This window comes from Salvelinus fontinalis, chromosome 25 (genome assembly GCF_029448725.1).
Source record: "Salvelinus fontinalis isolate EN_2023a chromosome 25, ASM2944872v1, whole genome shotgun sequence".
NCBI lineage: Eukaryota > Metazoa > Chordata > Actinopteri > Salmoniformes > Salmonidae > Salvelinus > Salvelinus fontinalis.
Window position 1 is genome coordinate 704,893 of NC_074689.1, and position 23,614 is coordinate 728,506.

A 23,614-nucleotide genomic window follows, 5' to 3' on the forward strand; every position below is an offset into this window, starting at 1 on the left:
CAGGGGAGAGGAGGGGGATGAATGAGCCAATTGTAAACTGGGGATTATTAGGTGACCATGATGGTTTTGAGGGTCAGATTGGGAATTTAGCCAGGACACCGGGGTTAACACCCCTACTCTTACGATAAGTGCCATGGGATCTTTAATGACCTCAGAGAGTCAGGACACCCGTTTAACGTCCCATCTGAAAGACGGCACCCTACACAGGGCAGTGTCCCCAATCACTGCCCTGGGGCATTGGGATATTTTTTAGACCAGAGGAAAGAGTGCCTCCTACTGGCCCTCCAACACCACTTCCAGCAGCATCTGGTCTCCCATCCAGGGACTGACCAGGACCAACCCTGCTTAGCTTCAGAAGCAAGCCAGCAGTGGTATGCAGGGTGGTATGCTCTTAGGTAATACCACAGGTAAAAGAATAATGAGCCTGAGCCAGACGTTTAGCCAAATGTATAAATCTGAAGCATCCGTTTGGCAATTCCGTTCCCCACCAAATATGGTGATGAGAAGAAGCCCAGTAGACGGCTGTGGGAGAAGATGGATTTTGGCCGAAATTCTGCACATGAGACATTTGATCTCAATACAGTTTTCTGTTCCCAAAAATACAATATGTTACGAACAGACTTTTTCCTTTGCCAAAGTTTTTTTTAAATGGTGTTGTTTGGAAGGAGTACAAGAGCGAATTGAGTTATTGCACACGCAATAAGATCAGAGTAGGCGTGTCCTAATTGAAATATGCTAATATATGCTAGAACGAGCCAATACGAGAGATCACCATGATGTCACAATAGCAAACAAATTTAGTTCCAGATGGAAAAAGTTGCGTTCTGTGCATGGTTTTATTAGGGTTCTCTGCATGGTTGTGCTCTGTATTCGAAAATCAGTAATCGCATAATGACATTACAGTAAGGAGCTGGTGTAATCGACTTTCCAACTAACATGATCATTGTAAATGTCGTAGTGCTATTTCATGGTGTAATCTCGAAATTACCTCGCAGATGGCAGTTGTGAGCCAATAGATCCATTCATTACCTAGCTATGTGAGGTTAGTGAGCCACGTCCAAAACTGTTAGTTCGCAATCAACGAGCAATATGATAGGCTGCTTGTTTATTCATATATAAAGGATATCAGTCAAGCAATAATGTCGTCTGTTAAACAGACGTTATTTTCTGTGTAAAACATTAACTTCCAAAAATCAAGCAGGCAACTAGTTCAAATCTGGTAGCTAGATGAGGAAAACAATTCTCACATAAAAAGTGTAATTATTACATATCGACTATGGTGTACTGTATGTATGCCAGACAAGTAGCTAGCTACAGTAGTACTCTTTTTGATGACCTCCTAGCCCCAGCAACTCACGTATGGCAGGTTATGGAACCGTTATTGGCATCGGATTATGAAATAGGTGTGTGCTGATGTAGCTACCAAGCCAGTTTATTCAATGAAAACGAGGGTTGTTTGTCTATGCTCGATAAAGTTACATCTGTATTCATCCATACGTGCTGACAAGATAGCCAATGCAATGGCTGAGGCAGGAATATCTACCTAGCAGGCACCTTGTGGTCATGGTGTTCAAACGAAATATCTGAAAAATAACGAAACAATAACTGGAGCAGATTAGCTATTTATCCAAAATTGCAATTAGAGCTAGCTAGCTGGCTATATGTATTATTCTTTTTTACACATACATGGCTCTGGTTAGCATACAGGTTAGCTGCAAACAAGGCAATGTAGTCATTACATTTTTTTTCAAGCAAAGTATAAGGGAGTTGTACTCTACCACCATCTAACACTACACTCAAAAATAATTCTAAAAATAAATAAAAAGAATACCCTACTCAAAAATATTTAGTCCTACCTTATGCCAACAACCTGAAAGGATGGGACATCACCACACCCTGTAACTCTTCTGATGTAAAGTCTTGCACACCCAAATACCTCTGCAGCTGCCACCACAACTTCAATTTTCTGCGACTTACGTTCCATCCTTGCAGTACAGTTGATAACCACTGTTATAAATGCTAAAAATCCAATCTTACTGAAACATATCACTTGTTGGCCTACCCCTCTGTACTGGCACATATCTACTACTCACACCACTCCTCTCCGGATCCCTCCCCCTTGACCCACCTTCCTCTACTTTCTTCACTGCCTCAGCATATGACAACTTCTGCACTACTCTAACCCTGGAAACCTGTCTCGCATGGGACATTTCTGATCCCCAGCCCCATGGGCACCCCTACAATTAACACATATCTCTACTTACCCCAATGCTACACATTCCTTTGTCTCATGCCCTTCTGCACACCTAGGAACCTCCCTCCTACACACTGCTGCCCCATGCCCATAAGCTTGACACCTGTAACAATGTAATGTATTCGGCACATCATACAGGATAACTTATATATCCTAACATCACATTGTTGGGCAAAGACTCAACATCAAAACTCAAAAGAACAGATAACGACTCTTCTGTTTCACCACTCTCGCCACCCTGTCTGCGTCACACCAAACAACGAGCATCACAAACACCGGGAATCTTCTCCTTCAGTTGGTCAACTTTTACATTTACCGCTACCCCAGTAATCACTCCTTTCGCTCTCATTTTCTTGAGAGCGAAACAATTCACATTTCTTGCCCCCATTCGTTTTTAACGCCGAACACCTTCTCCCTCTGACCAGCAGAAACACAAACAATTATCACAAGACCACTTCTGGTTACCTTCACCGATTCCACAGTACCCAACTCTGTTTTCACCCACCCTGAAACCACAAATGGATCAGCCAAAAGGCAAGGGTCCACTTTTTCCAAAAACTTCACTCTTACTGACACAGACTCATCTTTGTCTTGACCCTCAGTGCAAGCCCCGGGTTCTGAGAACTTCACCACACCTACCACCTCTGATACTTCGACCTCATTCACTTCAATTTCTCCTCCTGCCTTCAGCTCACTCTGCTTACACTTTCTACCATTCTTCTTTAACAAACCATCTCCCTTTTTCCTGCCACTTTTAACTGACTCAAGCTCACCGCCTTCTTCCCTCTCTCTTCGACCTCCTCTGCCTTTTTTCCCCTCCATTCCTCCGTATTCCAAGTATTCGTCTCCTTATGATAATACTGCATTTCTCCTGACATACATCTTGTTCTTGCTTTCTCAAGGGACGCCATTTAACCGGCTGTCACAATCTACGTACAAGCAGCACGAACCCCTCGGGATGTAGCGCTCAACAGTGCATCCCACTTATAAAGCGTCTGTTTCGTCTTGATGTTATTCTTTATCAAAAGCTACCGCGACGCTTTTCCATTTCAAACTAGCTTGCTCTTCCAACCACCATCCCTGTGTTGAGCTTCCAAAATTGTTCCAGGGGAGGGAATACCTGTATAAACGGCCACTATTGGTTCAATGGAATTATTGACAGTAAAAGAACCACTGAAGTGCTGAACCGTCATTCACAGCATGAAAAAAACTCTACTTACTAGAAGGAGCTCAGCCTTCCTTGCAATACCAGTGGCAGCAGAGGGTGCCATTCAAGCTAAATACAAAATGAATGGTGTCCAACTGAGCAAAACAATTTTTTCCCATGTTATGACTAAATTAAACATTGTTGCAGTGTCATATTTATATTTTATTACACAAATTAAGGCCTGATTACTATTAAAATATAACTTATGTTTGTAAGAAGCTAGTTCCTCTCTCTTGTGCCTTATTGCTTAATCATAGCAGTCAAACTAGTTAAATCGACATCCATTGATGGAAAATGATCTGGCGAGTTTAATAAGGACAAATTATATTTTCTCATCACATATTCAAATTCCTTTATTATGCCATGTCATAGCTTGCAATGATTATTATTTTGAGGAAACCCAAATTTAGCTTCTAAAGTCGTTACAAGTTACTATGATATTCCTTCTTAATTGGCTAGATAGCGTTATGGGAAAAAAAATATTATATAGATATGGCAACTCCTCTCTTGCTGTAAAAAAAATGTTTTCAGGCCTTTTGGGCAGGTTTTGAGTGCTTATTGGGCTAGAAATTTTAGCTTGACTTGGGAACCCTGGTGAGCAGTGCTACACCTGTTGTATTCGGCGCATGTGACAAATAACATTTTATTGGATTAGAATTCTAAATAAATCACAGACAGTGTCACCAGCAAAGCACCCCCACACCATCATACCTCCATGCTTCACAGTGGGAACCACACATGCGGAGATCATCCGTTCACCTACTCTGCGTCTCACAAAGACAGCAGTTGGAACCAAAAATCTCAAATTTGGACTCATCAGACCAAAGGACAGATTTCCACCGGTCTAATGTCCATTGCGCATGTTTTCTTGGCCCAAGCAAGTCTCTTCTTATTATTGGTTTCCTTTTGTAGTGGTTTCTTTGCATCAAATCGACCATGAAGGCCTGATTCACACAGTTTCCTCTGAACAGTTGATGTTGAGATGTCTTTTACTTGAACTCTGTGAAGCATTTATTTGGGCTGCAATTTCTGAGGCTGGTAACTCCTAATGAACTTATCCTCTGCAGCAGAGGTAACTCTGGGTCTTCCTTTCCTGTGGCGGTTCTCATGAGAGCCAGTCTCATCATAAGGCTTGATGGTTTTTGCGACTGCACTGAAATTTTCCAGATGGACTGACCTTCATGTCTTAAAGTAATGATGGACTGTTGTTTCTCTTTCCTTATTTTTGGCTCCCGAGTGGCGCAGCGGTCTAAGACACTGCATCTCAGGGCAAGAGGTGTCACTGCAGTCTCTGGTTTGAATCCAGACTGCATCACATCTGGCTGTGTTTGGGAGTCCCATTAGGGTGGCGCGCAATTGGTCCAGTGCTGGCTGTGGTAGGCCATCATTGTAAATAAGAATTTGTTCTTAAATTACTTGCCTAGTTACATTTTTTAAAAGCTGTTCTTGCCATAATATGGACTTGGTCTTTTACAAAATAGGGCTATCTCCTGTATGCCACCCCTACCTTGTCACAACACAACTGATTGGCTCAAACGCATTAAGAAGGGAATAAATTCCACAAACTAACTTTTAACAAGGCACACCTGTTCATTGAAACACATTCCAGGCACCTACCTCTTGAAGCTGGTTGTGAGAATACCAAGAGTGTGCAAAGCTGTCAAGGCAAAGAGTGGCTACTTTGAAAAATGTGTTTAACACTATTTTGGTTTCTACATGATTCTATGTGTTATTTCATAGTGTTGATGTCTTCACTATTATTCTACGATGTAAAACTAAAGAAAAAACCTTGAATGATTAGGTGTGTCCAAACCTTTGACTGGTAACAGTATGCGCTCCAGTGCGCCCAAAGTCGTTTTCTAGTGCTTTGTCTCCCTTATTTCTTGATGTGCATCAGTTCCAGCGTATTAATATGTTTTCTGGAAATAGCTGTCACCATAAGGACAATCTAAATAGTCTACCTACATCTGGTCAAAAGTTGTCACAACGTGTGCGCCTGTTGCTCTCTCCTCTCGATCACGTGCCTCAGCCTGTATCACTGCTTGACAGTGAAGAGCAGGTCACAGTGAAATATATGTATTGATAAATGCCATGGCGGCCGCGGTGCAACTTAGAAATAGCCCAAAAACCCTGTACCAATACATTTTCACCCGCGACATCGTTTTCAAAGTAGCCCAATATACAGACAACTACGAACATGGCAACACTGCAGCTCACCCCCCTCTTTCTGACATATGAAAACCACTCCCCTCTCACTCTCACGATTCCGGAGAATTGAAACCAACAGCTGAGCTGAGACATTAGCAGTAGGTTACACCGAGTCTTAGTAGTAATATCAAAGATCTTCCTCTCTGGTATGTCTCGATTTCGCTGGGCTGAAACTCTAGAAGTTTTGAACCAAAAAAAGTTAAGTTGTCTAATCTGTGTAGGTTTACTGGATCCGCTGTGTATTCCCTGCGGACAGAGTTACTGTAAAGTCTGTATTTCTAACTGGGTTCAGGACCACCAAAATGATCCCTACCACATCTGCCTTACGTGCAGACAGACCTACACCCCAAGACCTGCACTATATACAAACACCAAGCTTGATGAAGTGGTGGAAAAAATAGAAAAGACTGGACTGCAAGCTGATGACACTGGATCTGGAAGCATAGTCACATACTCCAAGTCATATACTGAGGAAATACTGAGGAAACATACTGAGGAGATACTCCGCAAACATATGCTGAGAAATCAGCACCTGGTCAGCATGAACAAGGTATGGATAAGAACTATTTCCTATCTGCGGTGACTCAACTACATGGAGTAGATGTAGAAAGAAATGTGGCGTATTATGAAATCATAGCTGTAGCCTACTTTGTACAATGTACTTTAGATGTAATGTGAAGCTAATGCAGGCCCCACCCATCTACCAGAACAGGCAGAGACACAGTTCAAGATTCAGGAAGAGTGTATATCACACCGAGAACAATGTACTAATACCACAGTATTATTGCCTCAATACCAGTGCGTGTTTGCCAACAGAAAAAGATGAGTGGGAGCAAGACACGCAAACAAGAAGCCCAGTCACCAGCTCCCTCTTCCAGCGGACAGGACTTGGTAAGCTCTGGCAAGTGTGTACAGTGGTTCCTCCTTTAAAAGTTGCGAGCTTACACCACGGGACTTAGAGGTCATTTGTGGTTTAGTAAGGTACCCTGCGTCACCACTTCATTGCTCCAGACCAGAGCAAGGGGGAGTTAGAGCACTGATTATGCTTTTGGGTCCCAATGCACTACTGTGTCTCTAACTGACAATGAATGGGTGACATAAACCTAAATAGAAACTGGTAATTGTGCACGACTTCAGTATTACTTACTAAAACTGTTGTTACACTTAGGTTTTTATTACTTTATTTTGTTAGGATTATTTTTCTCTTACTGTAGTGTTGTAGGCCACTCCCGACAGGTCACATTGTACAGCGCCTGAGTGGCGCAATGTTCTAAGACACTGCATAGCAGTGCAAGCTGTGTTGCTACAGATGCTGGTTCAATACCTGTGCCGGTCTTGACTGGGAGACCCAAGATATGACAGTAGATTTTTCTCCCTCTTAAAAACAGAAATGAATCATTCTAAATAACAAACTGGCTTTATTTACAAATTAGTAACAATGTCTCACCCCATGTTCAAGAAATGCCTTTTTCTCGCTCGTTTTATGTTATTTGAAAACAAAATCATCTCCAAAATATAATTTTTTAAACAAAGCAATTATTATTATTAATTTAGAATTATATAAAAGCTCGTTGGATATTCTCACAGATATATTATTAACCCTGTTATTAGCAGGACAATATACACTGCTCAAAAAAATAAAGGGAACACTTAAACAACACAATGTAACTCCAAGTCAATCACACTTCTGTGAAATCAAACTGTCCACTTAGGAAGCAACACTGATTGACAATAAATTTCACATGCTGTTGTGCAAATGGAATAGACAAAAGGTGGAAATTATAGGCAATTAGCAAGACACCCCCAAGAAAGGAGTGGTTCTGCAGGTGGTGACCACAGACCACTTCTCAGCTCCTATGCTTCCTGGCTGATGTTTGGGTCACTTTTGAATGCTGGCGGTGCTTTCACTCTATTGGTAGCATGAGACGGAGTCTACAACCCACACAAGTGGCTCAGGTAGTGCAGCTCATCCAGGATGGCACATCAATGCGAGCTGTGGCAAGAAGGTTTGCTGTGTCTGTCAGCGTAGTGTCCAGAGCATGGAGGCGCTACCAGGAGACAGGCCAGTACATCAGGAGACGTGGAGGAGGCCGTAGGAGGGCAACAACCCAGCGGCAGGACCGCTACCTCCGCCTTTGTGCAAGGAGGAGCAGGTGGAGCACTGCCAGAGCCCTGCAAAATGACCTCCAGCAGGCCACAAATGTGCATGTGTCTGCTCAAACGGTCAGAAACAGACTCCATGAGGGTGGTATGAGGGCCCGACGTCCACAGGTGGGGGTTGTGCTTACAGCCCAACACCGTGCAGGACGTTTGGCATTTGCCAGAGAACACCAAGATTGGCAAATTCGCCACTGGCGCCCTGTGCTCTTCACAGATGAAAGCAGGTTCACACTGAGCACATGAGCACATGTGACAGACGTGACAGAGTCTGGAGACGCCGTGGAGAACGTTCTGCTGCCTGCAACATCCTCCAGCATGACCGGTTTGGCGGTGGGTCAGTCATGGTGTGGGGTGGCATTTCTTTGTGGGGCCGCACAGCCCTCCATGTGCTCGCCAGAGGTAGCCTGACTGCCATTAGGTACCGAGATGAGATCCTCAGACCCCTTGTGAGACCATATGCTGGTGCGGTTGGCCCTGGGTTCCTCCTAATGCAAGACAATGCTAGACCTCATGTGGCTGTAGTGTGTCAGCAGTTCCTGCAAGAGGAAGGCATTGATGCTATGGACTGGCCCGCCCGTTCCCCAGACCTGAATCCAATTGAGCACATCTGGGACATCATGTCTCGCTCCATCCACCAGCGCCACGTTGGACCACAGACTGTCCAGGAGTTGGCGGATGCTTTAGTCCAGGTCTGGGAGGAGATCCCTCAGGAGACCATCCGCCACCTCATCAGGAGCATGCCCAGGCGTTGTAGGGAGGTCATACAGGCACGTGGAGGCCACACACACTACTGAGCCTCATTTTGACTTGCTTTAAGGACATTTCATCAAAGTTGGATCAGCCTGTAGTGTGGTTTTCCACTTTAATTTTGAGTGCGACTCCAAATCCAGACCTCCATGGGTTGATAAATTTGATTTCCATTGATCATTTTTGTGTGATTTTGTTGTCAGCACATTCAACTATGTAAAGAAAAAAGTATTTAATAAGAATATTTCATTCATTCAGATCTAGGATGTGTTATTTTAGTGTTCCCTTTATTTTTTTGAGCAGTGTATATTGGTCATATTGTTCAAACTAAAACATTTAACTAATAATGGCATCTTTATGCTTTCATTAATAAAATAATGATAAAAATACTCTTTCAAATGCCAATGTTTATGTAGTTATGGATCCATAACGAATTACAATGGGAATAAATATCACTGAATTACAGAAATATCCTCCAATCCTCTATATGCAATTATTGGCAGAGAGTCACGTCATATTTTTCGATATGCTGTAGACCTACCGTAGGCAACATGATTCTCACTAGTGTTGTGTAATGTGCTGTTAAAAGTGGTGTAGGTCTTATTTATTTAAAGAGCATATTGAAGATAGAAGCAATAGGATTTGAAGCAATGACCTTCAACTATTTTAGCACCGTTTTGCTCTGCTCTGAGACAAGCATGGGGACTGGTCTTGATAAAGCAATAAGATTTTTAGTTTCACTGAATCTCCGTTTGGGTATTGGTTAGACTACAATTAGAAAATTAGGGTGTAGAAATGTTATGCTCTTAGTGTAACCTTTTTTTTAACTAGGCAAGTCAGTTTTGAACAAAGTCTAATTCACAAGGACAGCCTACTCCTTCCTCCCTGTCAGGGAATTGAACCCCGGTCTCCCGCGTGCACGCAGGAGACTGGATTTTTTAGCTAAATAGCCCAGTACTGTAATCCCAACCGTCACGTTGTACAGCGCCATGATTTCTGTTTCATCCTAATGGAAACCCAGAGGGTTTTTCGTTTTCCTTGGAATAGAAACACCATAATATTAATCAAATTAATTAAGCAAGTACCAGTCAAAAGTTTGGACACACCTACTCATTCCAGAGTTTGTCTTTATTTTTACTATTTTCCATATTGTAGAATAATAGTGAAGACATCACAACTGTGAAATAATACATATGGAATCAGTTAAGAACAAATTCTTATTTACAAGGACAGCCTACTCCTTCCTCCCCATCGGGGAATTGAACCCCGGTCTCCCGCGTGACCGCATTCTCTAGTACAGCTGTTATTGAAGGCTATCAAATGCTTCTCAAAGATGCCCTCTGGTGGTCAAACTAGCACTAACTTAGCATTAATGGTACCAGTGGTGCACACTTAAATAACGTGCCATAGAATTCTGCAGCACCATACAAGCTGCGCCGCAGTACGCTGCAAGTTGTAAAGGAGGAACCACTGTATGTACACAGTCGGTACATGTGTTTTCAGTAATACGCTCCTGATTTAATATTGTTGGTGATATCATGCTCCCCCCTTTTAACTTGAATGTCTGTATGTGACTGGCTCACCTGCCCCCAACTTATAACTTTAAGGAGTTTCAGGATCCAGAGCCAGGGAAGACACAGGAACTGTATGCCCAAATGGATGACATCCTGGATAGGGTGACTCAAAACAACTTCCAGCAATCAATGAATGCAATAACTGAGCTCACCATTAACACAGAGGGCAGACTGAGGGCCATCACTGACCTCATATATGAGAGGGCCATAGCACGCCCTGCCAGCTCTGTGGTCTACGCCAACATGTGCCACTACCTCATGGGGGTAAGTCTGTATCTGTACAATTCTCAATCTGTCTGTATTTTGTCTGTCTCTCACAGAGGTGATTGCTATTTCTTTTGTCAAATGCCAATGACCAGACATGGAGAACAGTTGGAAATCTTACAGATTTTGCCTTTAATCATCTGTTACAGTGCAAAGGGTTTAACACTTTCTCGGGCAGTGTTCCCCAACTGGCGGGTCTTTTATTTATAATGACATTTTATTCATAAAATCTGTTTTTATTGTTGGGCACAAGACTGACTGTAGAAACACCAGGAAATCAACTCTAAGTCATTTTAATTTTGGATATCTGTTCAAGTGTTTCCACGCATAATAGATACACGTGATCATATACAAATGTAAGCAAGGTTTGAAATTAATGTTTTAGTCTGGTTTCTTTCGGTCACTAATACTAATTATATGTAATTATGTTCCGGCCCCACGACCATCCTATCAAGACAAAAAAATCAGCCCGCGGCTGAATCTAATTGCTGACCCCTGGTCTAAGGGGTCGGGCATAGGCAATGATTCAAGTCTTTAGGCAGTCAATTAGAGTGTTGCCACACCCTTGTAAGGGAACAGTGCTCAGCTAGAGCACTGTTCCAACATTCCAACACCCCTAGCCAACATTCCTGGTGCTGGCTTGGCCCTGCTGCACCACACCCACCAATTCGTTTTTACCCCCCCTGCATATCTTCCCCCCTCAGCTCAAAGTACCCAAGGCTGCCATACCAGGAGTGACAATAAATTTCCGCAAGATACTTCTGAACCGAGTCAAGACAGACTTTGAGAACATGGGGAGGGACAGTCATGAAATCTTGCAGAAGAAGATGGACGCCATCACCAAGGTATCACATTCATCTCTTTAGACGCACTGCCCATTACGTTATAGACCAACGCTTTGAGAAATTCTGATCTAAATTATATTAATACCTCAGCATTTTACTGATGCACTAATGCATCATTGATTATGTGCCTTAACCTTGCATGGTGTTCTTCCCCTGAATTGATCATTGGAAAAAGTTTTCTTATCTAACTAGTCACAAATTGTATAGTTTAATTTGTTTACTGATTCCTTCCAGGAGGAGGACGGCCAGCAACTGAGAGAAGAGCTGGAGGAGGTCAAGGCTAAGGGGCGGAGGCAGTCTCTAGGCAACATCCAGTTCATGTGCGAGTTATACAGGTTGAAGATGATTACGGAGGGCATCATGCACGACACCATCGTAAAGCTGTTGAAGAACCACGACGAGGATTCGCTGGAGTGTTTGTGCACCTTACTCTGCACCATCGGCAAGGAATTGGACTTTGAGAAGGCCAGGGTACAGCATTGTCTCTCTCTGTCCATCCTCCCGTCTGTCTGTTTTTTAATCTTTTTTATTTAGTTTAAATCCATGATCGCAAAATCAATGGCATTTAACAAGTACAGTGCATCATTTTTTTTGTCACAAATGATCTGATAGATTAATCCAATAGATTCAAATCTATAAATCAGTCAAAAGCATTCACTTGGACTGTCTACTTCCACAGCCCAGAATGGATGAGTACTGCAACCAGATTGAGAAGATCGTGAAGAATAGGACAACCTCTCCCAGAATCACAAGCATGCTGCAAAATGTGCTGGATCTCCGAAAGGTATGACCAGTTATTCTTCTTTCCTCTTTTAACGTCCATATCTAACTTCTTGGTTGTCTCTTTTTTTGCTCTACGCTCTAAAGCCGTAGTATGTAGTTGATATGCATCAATTTCAGGAATTACAGTTCTGTAAGTTCCATAATTGATTCATTATTGCATTGTCTTTTATGTAATATTAGTAATGTTGTGTGTGTGTGTGGTGGTGGGGGGGTGTGTATGCATTTTCTCTCTAGACAGAAATACCCCAGCTTGCTGAAAAGATGGAGAAGACCAGACTGCAAGCTGACGATGATGCTGACGATCACACTGGACCTGCAGATACGGAACCTGTTTTGCGACCTCATTATAAGTCATCACCCATGAAGCAACAGGAGCTGGTTAGCATATTGACACCACTACAGGAGAACGTATGTCCTCATGATGATAACCTGAAAGCTGAAGACCATGAGACAGACTCTGCAGGGCGGGCTACCAAGAAGGTATTCATGGGATACCGTTATAGGCTAAGGATAAGAGAGAAATGTTGCAGGCTTTACCCATCAGCTAGTCTAGATAGACATATTTCAACCTGAATAGAGACCATGCTGATGTATGTATCACAAAGGGATATGTTTTGATCCATTGTGTGATGCCAATTACAGCTGTCTGTATGTTTGTCCACAGAAAAAGGTTAGTGTGCCCTTTAAAACATGCCAGCAGATAATCCAGGAGAGAGAGGAGGAGCTACAGAAACTGAGACAAGAAGTGGAGTCTCTAAAGGTCAGACATCAGGGGTGTATTCATTAGTCGGATTCCATTGCAAAACGTTTTGTAACGAAAACAAGAATTTCTGTTGGACAGAGTTAAGCGTTAAAAAGAGGGGCAAAGTTCTGTTTTTTTTGTTTACCGATTTGCCTCATGACTTGTCAACTCTCGCACATTTTCTCTGACCTTCACATTGGAGTGCTGCTGCAGGCTCTTTGCATATCTTGACCAATCAGATTCACGGGAATCACAGGTCGCGCATACCGGTCACAACGCAAAAAGCTCAAGTCGCGCTCTCCACTTTGCTCTGGAATTTATTTAACAAGCTGATAACACATCACTCCCAATAAACACAAGCAAGAACTCTTACATATATGTGGCAGCCTATACACCTATATATATATAGGGGCGGCAGGGTAGCCTAGTGGTTAGAGCGTTGGACTAGTAACCGAAAGGTTGCAAGTTCAAATCCCCGAGCTGACAAGGTACAAATCTGTCGTTCTGCCCCTGAACAGGCAGTTCCTAGGCCGTCATTGAAAATAAGAATTTGTTCTTAACTGACTTGCCTAGTTAAATAAAGGTTAAAAAAAATATATATATATATATTTGCGATCTGACATGCTGTATTGCATGGAAACAAGACAATTTTTTAGTCCGATCAACTAAGCTACTTACAACAGCAGCTGCGTAGTCTAACATATTATGCACCCTGTCCTCCCCCAGTCCTGCTTTTAAAAGATGATTCATATGAACAAGTTCAAGGTTGCAGCAGTTTGACAGGGTTTTCATCTTCCCCAAGGCCAGGAGTTTTTCCAGAAGTTTTTATAAAATGTGACCTGATTAGGAAAAACTCTGGTCCCGTCAGGTGAATCGCGTCATACTGTATAAGGTCTGGAGTTTCTTCTCCTTCAATGAGGAATCAAGCAAGTACAATTGCTATTCATCCTATGGCTCCGTTATTCTCCACCGTTCTCCCAAAGTGTGCAGTTGCACACTCCCCGTAATGGATTTAACAATGATGGATTTAACTCCCTCCAGCCAATGCATTTCAATTATAATCTAGACAAGGAGTGTGCAAGTCCATACTATGGGAGAAGTGTGGAGAGTCGGAACAAAGCATATGCTTACCAAACTTTCTGAGACAAACACCTTGAAACGGACGACTCTTTCTCTCTCTCTCTGTCTTTTGACAGTGCTTATCTCAGGCTACACTGGAGGACGGTGAGAGGTTCTTCACCAAATTGATTGAGACAAGGTGCTCAGAGGTGAGAGAGTGGATCCAAGCAAAAGAGAAGGAGATGGTGAGTGAGGCTGAGGGACTCATACAGACACTCGAGAAGGAGCTTGATGAGCTGAAGAGGACTGAAACAGAGGGTAGGCAGCTTCCACACATAGAGGACGTCCCCCATTTCCTCCAGGTAAGATCAGGAGCTCTCTAATAAAGTGTTACAGGTTTTCATAAGTGTTCACCCCCTTGGATTATTTTGCGGTGGGTAATATTTCCATATACGGTACCAGTCAAAAGTTTGGACACACCTACTCATTCATGGGTTTTACTTTATTTTTACTATTTTCCACATTATAGAATAATAGTGAAGACATCAACACTATGAAATAACACATGGAATCATGTAGTAACCAAAAAAGTGTTAAACAAATCAAAATATAATTTATATTTGAGATTCTTCAAAATAGCCACCCTTTGCCTTGACAGCTTTGCACACTCTTTGCATTCTCTCAACCAGTTTCATGAGATAGTCACCTGGAATGCATTTCAAATTAATTGTGCCTTGTTAAAAGCTAATTTGTGGAATTTCTTTCCTTCATAATGTGTTTGTGCCAATCAGTTGTTGTGACAAGGTAGGGGTAGTTTACAGAAGATAGCCCTATTTGGTAAAAGCCCAAGTCCATATTATGTCAAGAACAGCTAAAATAATAAGCAAAGAGACAGTCCATCATTACTTTAAGACATAAAGGTCAGTCAATCCAGAATATTTCACGAACTTTGAAAGATTTTCAAGTGCAGTCGCAAAAACCATCAAGCGCTATGATGAAACTGGCTCTCATGAGGACCGCCACAGGAACGGAAGACCCATAGTTACCTCTGCTGCAGAGGATAAGTTCATTAGAGTTACCAGCCTCAGAAATTGTAGCCCAAATCAATGCTTCACAGAGTTCAAATAACAGACACATCTCAATATCAACTGTTCAGAGGAGACTGTGAATCAGACCTACATGGTCAAATTGCTGCAAAGAACCACTACTAAAGGACCAATAAGAAGAAGAGACTTGCTTAGGCCAAGAAACACAAGCAATGGACATTAGACCGGTGGAATGTCCTTTTGGTCGAGTCCAAATTTGAGATGTTTGGTTCCCACCACTGTCTTTGTGAGACGCAGAGTAGGTGAATGGATGATCTCCATGTGTAGTTCCTACCGTGAAGCATGGATGAGGAGGTGTGGTGGTGCTTTGCTGGTGACACTGTCTGTGATTTTTTTAGAATTCAAGGTACACTTAACCAGCATAGCTACCACAGCATTCTGCAGCGATATGCGATCCCATCTGGTTTGCGCTTAGTGGGACTATCATTTGTTTTTCAACAGGACAATGACCCAACACACCACCAGGCTGTGTATGGGCTATTTGACCAAAAAGGAGAGTAATGGAGTGCTGCATCAGATGACCTGGCCTCCACAATCACCCGACCTCAATCCAATTGAGATGGTTTGGGATGAGTTGGACCGTGGAGTGAAGGAAAAGCAGCCAACAAGTGCTCAGCATATGTGGGAACTCCTTCAAGACTGTTGGTGAAGGTGGTTGAGGCAATGCCAACAGTTTGCAAAGCTGTCATCAAGGCAAAGGGTGGCTACTTTGAATAATCTACAATATATGTTGACTTGTTTAACACTTTTTTTTGGTTACTACATGATCCCATATGTGTTATTTCATAGTTCTAATGTCTTCACTATTATTCTACAATGTATTCAGACTTTGTTACATTAACGCCTTGTTCTAAAGTTTATTAAATTGTTTTTCGCCCTCATCAATCTACACACAATACCCCATAATGACAAAGCAAAATGTATGAAATGTTTTTTATGCAAATGTTTTAAAAAAAGAAATGGAACTATCACATTTACATAAGTATTCAGACTCTTTACTCAGTACTTTGTTGAAGCACCTTTGGCAGCGATTATAGCCTTGAGTCTTCTCAAGGCTTCTCAAACCTTGGCACACCTGTATTGGAGTTTCTCCCATTCTTCTCTGCAGATCCTCTGAAGCTCAGTCAGGTTGGGGAGTGTCGCTGCACAGCTATTTTCAGGTCTCCAGAGATGTTGGATCGGGTTCAAGTCCGGGCTCTGCGGGCTGGCCCACTCAAGGACATTCAGAAAATTGTCCCGAAGCCACTCCTGCGTTCTCTTGGCTGTGTGCTTAGGGTCATTGTTCTGTTGGAAGGTGAACCGTTGCCCCAGTCTGAGGTCCTGGGCCACTACCATGAAGGCCTGATTGGTGGAGTGCTGCAGAGATACTCTTCTGGAAGATTCTCCCATCTCCACAGAGGAACTCTGGAGCTCTGTCAGAGTGACCATCGGGTTCTTTCATATAAGAATGATGGAGGCCACTGTGTTATTGGGGACCTTCAATGGTGCAGAAATGTTTTGGTATCCTGCCCCAGATCTGTGCCTCGACACAATCCTGTTTCGGAGCTCTACGGACAATTCCTTCGACCTCATGGCTTGGTTTTTGCTCTGACATGCACTGTCAACTGTGGGACCTTATATTTAGACTGGTTTACGCCTTTCCAAATCATGTCCAATCAATTGAATTTACCACAAGTGGAATACAATCAAGTTGTAGAAACAGCAAGAATGATCAATGGAAACATGATGCACCTGAGCTCAATTTCAAGTCTCATAGCAAAGGGTCTGAATACTTTTATATTTTCGCATTGTCATTATGGGGTATTGTGTGTAAATTGATGAGGATTTTTTTTATATAACATTTTAGAATAAGTCTAACGTAACAAAATGTGGAAAGGGGGGGATTTTTTTACATTTTTATGTTTAGAATTGATCTTCCACTTAGATTTTTTACAGAGTGACAATTTAATCCATTTTAACCCCACTTTGTAACACACAGGGTGAATACTTATGATGGGCTCTTAGGTTTCACTGTAACTATTTATATGGACACCTGTTGTGTTTTACCATTTCATCAGTGTATTTACTGTCTTTCTGAATTGGATTTGTACAGTTTCTGATTTACTGAATGTTTATTTGTCTGTCTGTAGAAATTGCCCAGCATCACTGAGGCTTTTGGAAAAGTGAAGAGGATATATGCCACTAAAATCCAAAAGCTATTTGAAAATACCTCCAAGAGACAATTTAAGAGGTTTTATGAAATAGGTACTCATTAAGGATTATATCTGTACTATTTGTTTTAGCATAAACCAGATTCCTTCAGACATAACATTCTTTTTTTTTCAACAGTTGAAGACATGCTGGAACCATACAGTAAGCATTACCATTACAGCACAATTGGCCCAAAGTAAAGTATCTCAGTGGTTCTCGACCTCTAGCTTACCTTTTTTAAAGGTGCAATCGGGGGTAACAACTGGTCAACCAGCCACTTTTTGGGGTAAACAGCTGAGGGATGGAGCTGGAGAAATGTAACTTCTCTCAAACTCTTAGCCAGTGCTATGGAGGACGAGGACTGACCATCCATGAGATCAAAATGACTGTGTTTTGTTTTTTGAAGCTATGTGTTTATTTACAAACAAGTTTTTATATAAGCTCATATTTTGGTTTGTGGTAGAACAAGAAAGTTGAACTAAGCTCACATGGCATTTCTAACTCATGTTCCTGAAGAATCAATGGCTATATTTATAATTTAATTCAAATGGATGTGCCAATCCCAGATTCTCTCTCTCTTGCCCCTCTCTCCCTCGCCCTCTCTCACAGCCATCACTTCTCTTGACAGACCCGAGGTGGAAGAAAAGGACCTGGTAAGATCTGTCCAGAAAATGTGTGTTTTAGAATAATCTCCTGGTTCTATATTGTTTGTTTACTCCCCCACCTGCCCCCTAATTTATGACTTTGAAGGAGGACTTTGTGGACCTAGATACAGTGAAGACAGAGGAAATATATGCACAAATGGATGACATCCTGGACAGGCTGACTCCTAAGAACTTCCATCAGTCGATGAAGGTAGTGAGTGCATTTACCATTGACACCGAGGACAAACTCAAGGGCTTTATTGACCGCATATATAAGAATGCCATTGAATACCCTACCTACGCTGATGTCTACGCCAAGGTGTGCCACCATCACCAACTCATGGGGGTAAGTCTACATGTTAAAGTTTTCTGTCTATTTCTCACCATCTCAATCCCAGAGGTGATAGCAAAAAAACAAACGTATTTTTGTATTTTTCCTTCTCTCTGTCCATCTTGCTCTCTCACTTGCTCTCTCTGACACAATAACAACAACCCATCAACCTTCAATGAGTTTTACCTGCCACATATCCTGCCTTTTCAGCTGAAAGTACCCGGAGTGACAGTACCCTTCCGCAAGCTGCTGCTGAACCGATGCCAGAAGGGCTTTGAGAAAGACAATAGTAAGATCTTAAAGGAAATGCAGAGAGAACTGGACTCGATCACTGAGGTAGACCAACATTTTGATGTCAAAATTACTTGAACTTGATCTATACTGAACAAAAAAAGAAAATGCAACAAGCAACAATTTCAAAGATTTTACTGAGTTACAGTTCATATCAGTCAATTGAAATAAATTCATTAAGCCCTAATCTATGGATTCCACATGACAGGGAATATTATACCTTACATGACTTGTCACCGATACCTGAAAAACATTTTAAAAAGTAGGTGCATGGATCAGAAAACCAGTCAGTATCTGGAGTGACCACCATTTGCCTCATGCAGCGCGACACAACTCCTTCACATAGAGTTGATCAGGCTGTTGATTGTGGCCTGTGGAATGTTGTCCCACTCTTCTTCAATGGCTGTGCGATGTTGCTGGATATTTGCGGGAACTGCAACAGGCTGACGTACACGTCGATCCAGAGCATCCCAGACATACTCAGTGGGTGATGTCTGAGTATGCAGACAATGGAAGAACTGGGACATTTTCAGCTTCCATGAATTGTGTACAGATCCTTGCGACATGGGCCCATGTATTATCATGCTGAAACATGAGGTGATGGCGGCGGATGAATGGCACGACAATGAGCCTCAGGATCTCGTCACGGTGTCTCTGCATTCAAATAGTCATCGATAAAATGCAATTGTGTTTGTTGTCCTTAGCTTGCCTATACCATAACCCCGCCGCCATCATGGGGCACTCATTTCACAACATTGACATCAGCAAACTGCTCGCCCATACGCCGTACATGTGGTCTGCAGTTGTGAGGCCGGTTGCACATACCACCAAATTCTCTAAAACAACGGCTTATGGTGGAGAAATTAACTTTAAATTCTCTGGCAACAGCTCTGGTGGACATTCCTTCAGTCAGCATGCCAATTGCACCCTGCTTCAACTTGAGACATCTGTGGCATTGTGTTGTGACAACTGCACATTTCGAGTGTCCTTTTATTGTCCCCATTACAAGTGGCACCTGTGTAATGATCATGCTGTTTAATCAGCTTCTTGATATTCCACACCTGTTAAGTGGCTGGATTATTTTAACAGGGATGTAAACACATTTCTGCACAACATATGAAATAAGATTTTTGTGCATATGGAACATTCCTGGGATCTTTTATTTCAGCTCATGAAACATGGGACCAACACTTTACATGTTGCGTTTTATATTTTTGTTCAGTATACATTACATGAACATAATTTCTCCTCATAATGCCTTATGCTTTCTTAACAATTGTAATTGATTTAAAGGGATAGTTTGAGATTTTGCCAATGAAGCCCTACTTTCCCAGAGTCAGATGAACTCGTGGATACCATTTGTATGTCTCCGTGTTCCGTTTGAAGGAAGTTGCTAGGTAGCATTAGCGCAATAACTGGAAGTCTATTAGACTTTGTCATTGCGCTAAAGCTACCTAGCAAATCAAAAAGTTTTGAGAATGACACAAATATAAATTTCACAAAGTCTGCTGCCTCAGTGTCTTTAGATATTTTTGTCAGATGTTACTATGGAATACTGAAGCATAACTACAAGCATTTCATAAGTGTCAAATGCTTTTATTGACAATTACATGAAGTTGATGCAAAGAGTCAATATTCGCAGTATTGACCCTTCTTTTTCAAGACCTCTGCAATCCACCCTGGCATGCTGTCAATTAACTTCTGGGCCACATCCTGACTGATGGCAGCCCATTCTTGCATAATCAATGCTTGGAGTTTGTCAGAATTTGTGGGTTTTTGTTTGTACACCCGCATCTTGGGGATTGACCACAAGTTCTCAATGGGATTAAGGTCTGGGGAGTTTCCTGGCCATGGACCCAAAATATTGATGTTTTGTTCCCCGAGCCACTTAGTTATCACTTTTGCCTTACGGCAAGGTGCTCCATCACCAAACTTGTTCATCACCAAACTGTTCCTGGATGGTTGGGAGAAGTTGCTCTCAGAGGATGTGTTGGTACCATTCTTTATTCATGGCTGTGTTCTTAGGCAAAATTGTGAGTGAGCCCACTCCCTTGGCTGAGAAGCAACCCCAAACATGAATGTTCTCAGGATGCTTTACTGTTGGCATGACACAGGACTGATGGTAGCGCTCACCTTGTCTTCTCCAGACAAGCTTTTTTCCGGATGCCCCAAACAATTGGAAAGGGGATTCATCAGAGACAATGACTTTACCCCAGTCCTCAGCAGTCCAATCCCTGTACCTTTTGCAGAATATCAGTCTGTCCCTGATGTTTTTCCTGGAGAGAAGTGGCTTCTTTGCTGCCCTTCTTGACACCAGGCCATCCTCCAAAAGTCTTCGCCTCACTGTGCGTGCAGATGCACTCACACCTGCCTACTGCCATTCCTGAGCAAGCTATGTACTGGTGGTGCCCCGATCCTGCAGCTGAATTAACCTTAGGAGACGTCCTGTCGCTTGTTGGACCTTCCTGAAGCCTTCTTCACAACAATTGAACCGCTACCTCCTTGAAGTTCTTGATGATCCGATAAATAGTTGATTTAGGTGCAATCTTACTGGCAGCAACATCCTTGCCAGTGAAGCCCTTTTTGTGAAAAGCAATGATCCTTGCAGATCCTTGCAGGTAACCATGGTTGACAGAGGAAGAACAATGATTACAAGCACCACCCTCCTTTTGAAGCTTCCAGTCTGTTATTCGAACTCAATCAGCATGACAGAGTGATCTCCAGCCTTGTCCTCGCCAACACTCACACCTGTGTTAATGGGAGAATCACTGACATGATGTCAGCTGGTCCTTTTGTGGCAGGGCTGAAATGCAGTAGAAAAGGTTTTGGGGGATTCAGTTAATTTGCATGGCAAAGAGGGACTTTGCAATTCATCTGATCACTTTTCATAACATTCTGGAGTATATGCAAATTGCCATCACCCAAACTGAGGCAGCAGACTTTGTGAAAATTAATATTTGTGTCATTCTCAAAAAAAAATTCCACGACTGTAGATAGTTCGGGATTGTGGTCATGAAGCCCCCTATCACTTTTGGTCTACTAGCCGTTAACCTTACATTGAAGAATTTATTCCCTTCAACTGATAATTGTAACGCTTGTAACAACTCACTAACTTGTACCTTGTTTAGTCCAATGCAATTTTGATTAGTTCAAGGCAGGCTCACCAAATCTCCCTGATTCCTTCCAGAAGGAGGACCGACAGCGACTGAGGGAGGAGCTGGAGGAGACGAAGGCAGAGGGGCAGCGGGAGTTGCTATGCAACATCAGGTTCATGTGCGAGTTGTTCAAGCTAAAGATGATTATGGAGGCCGTCATGCACAACTGCATTGTAAAGCTACTAAAGAATGGTGATGATGGTTCACTGGAGGGCTTGTGCACATTACTCTTCACCATCGGCAAGGACTTAGAGGAGGATTCTCAGGAGGCTGAGGTACAACTACATATCGTCTGTCTCTTGTCTGTTTGTCTTTCTGATTTTATAAATGTGATCACTAATAGCCAGTCTATACTTCCACAGTCCAGAATGGATCAGCACTACAGGCAGATTGTGGTGATCATTAATAAAAAGAGGACATCCCCCAGAATCCGCTACATGCTGCGTGATGCGATGGACCTCAGAGAGGTATGACACGTATTAATGTCAATTGACCTTCAACTGCTGTTTGTCTTTGGTTGTCTGTGTCTGTCTGTCTCGCATATCCTTTAATCTTATATGGCTGATATTAGATTGTCATTTTTGTTAAAGTCTGATGTTTTACACTCTGTTCTCTTTCTCTAGCTCAATTTGGAGAAAAATGAAGACAATTGAAGCGAAGAACCAGATCTTTTCTATGAGGTTTAATGATGTCCCATGTAGCTCAGTTGGTAGAGCATAGCGCCATCCACTGGCACTAAGTGACACGACACCCACACACTACCTGGTTTGCAATCCACCCATTTTTCAGCCTCATTCTAAGAAATTCACTGCCATTCAAAAGTTTGGGGTCACTTAGAAATGTCATTGTTTTTGAAAAAAATAAAAAAAATGGAACAGCTAAACTCAGCAAAAAAATTAATATCATCTCACTGTCAACAATAACTTTTTCTTTGCAACTCTGCCTAGAAGGCCAGCATCCCGGAGTCCCCTCTTCGCTGTTGACGTTGAGACTGGTGTTTTGCGGGTACTGTTTAATGAAGCTGCCAGTTGAGGACTTGTGAGGCATCTGTTTCTCAAACTAGACACTCTTATGTAAACTTCCGACTTCAACTGTAGCTAAGTTCAGTCCGCCATCTTGAATTAGGACTGGTCGGGTCACACTTAAGTGACGATCCAGGAGTGGTGCGCAACCTTTTCCCCACCAAGGACAAAAGATTTTCACTCTCACTTTCACAATCTCTTACGCTTTCCTAAGCGACCTGCAAATTCATCCCTTCTCTGATACACTTCCTCGGCACAGAAAAGTGATATTATACAGGGGTTTTCGCCTGCATATGCAGCCCTATATTGATTCACTTCCTCAACAAAGCGGTATCCACAGGACTTTCTGCCTATCCGTGTAGTCCCCCAGTGATACATTTCCTCAACACACTAGAGAGTGATCCATAGGACTTTTATTTATTTTTATTCGATCGTGCATACGGACAGTTGCCGCCCCAGAAATGGATTGAGCGGAACAGCCAAAAGGGCAGACAGATGTATTGTACGAGATCCAACAAATGCCCCAGATGAGCTGGATGAATTGAGTGACCAACCCGACTCGGACCGATTGAATAACATGAATGAATTGCATTTGCAACAAGTTGCGTTCACAACCTCAAACAGGTTGAACAAACAAGTCCGGCCAAACTGAATCAGAAAAAACTATCCAAACTCAAACAGCCTGAACAAACTGGTCAGATGAACTACCCAAATAAAACAGGTGAATAACCTCACTCAACTGAGCCAATCAAAACAGATGAGGCACACCAATATTTCAATTATATTTTCACTGTTGCAACCCTCAAAGCTTTTATCCCTTCATTGTTTTGCATGCACTTTATTGAACTCAAAAGCTTTTAATATCCTTAGTTTGTTCAATTTGGAGAGACCTACTTGGTGTTATATTTCTGAGGCAGGCTCTTGAAACGAACCACACAAACTTTATACTATAAGTAACAACTTTGCTTAACTATTTTTAGGTGGCCACTTGTTTGTGTAATTCATCCAAAATGACCCCTCTGCAGCTACAGA

General features: G+C 42.4%; 2 protein-coding genes across 7 annotated transcripts in view; one reads left to right on the forward strand and one right to left on the reverse strand.

The window, feature by feature from the left end:
- LOC129822719 (inositol monophosphatase 1-like) overlaps positions 1-3,341 on the reverse strand; it is a 21,092-nt gene extending 17,751 nt beyond the window's left edge. The window contains exon 1 of one of the 3 annotated variants that reach the window (XM_055881054.1): positions 3,205-3,341. Coding sequence is in view for 1 of the 3 variants with exons in the window: in XM_055881050.1 (XP_055737025.1) it covers positions 3,028-3,165 (138 nt within the window). In the remaining 2 variants the exon portion in view is untranslated. The other 2 variants (XM_055881052.1, XM_055881050.1) reach the window with 2 other exon arrangements.
- Positions 1-22,443, forward strand: part of LOC129822718 (uncharacterized) — a 22,945-nt gene extending 502 nt beyond the window's left edge. The window contains exons 2-18 of one of the 4 annotated variants that reach the window (XM_055881049.1): positions 5,962-6,219; positions 6,486-6,560; positions 10,184-10,414; positions 11,119-11,259; positions 11,494-11,730; positions 11,939-12,043; positions 12,277-12,522; positions 12,707-12,802; positions 13,981-14,205; positions 17,079-17,193; positions 17,278-17,301; positions 17,749-17,792; positions 17,890-18,129; positions 18,325-18,450; positions 21,593-21,835; positions 21,923-22,027; positions 22,184-22,443. In XM_055881049.1, coding sequence (XP_055737024.1) covers positions 6,184-6,219; positions 6,486-6,560; positions 10,184-10,414; positions 11,119-11,259; positions 11,494-11,730; positions 11,939-12,043; positions 12,277-12,522; positions 12,707-12,802; positions 13,981-14,205; positions 17,079-17,193; positions 17,278-17,301; positions 17,749-17,792; positions 17,890-18,129; positions 18,325-18,450; positions 21,593-21,835; positions 21,923-22,027; positions 22,184-22,213 — 2,319 coding nt within the window. In that variant the 5' untranslated portion in view covers positions 5,962-6,183 and the 3' untranslated portion in view covers positions 22,214-22,443. Of the gene's footprint in view, positions 1-5,405; positions 6,220-6,485; positions 6,561-10,183; positions 10,415-11,118; positions 11,260-11,493; positions 11,731-11,938; positions 12,044-12,276; positions 12,523-12,706; positions 12,803-13,980; positions 14,206-17,078; positions 17,194-17,277; positions 17,302-17,748; positions 17,793-17,889; positions 18,130-18,324; positions 18,451-21,592; positions 21,836-21,922; positions 22,028-22,183 lie in introns of those variants that run through there. The other 3 variants (XM_055881047.1, XM_055881046.1, XM_055881048.1) reach the window with 3 other exon arrangements.
- The last annotated feature ends 1,171 nt before the right edge of the window (positions 22,444-23,614 follow it).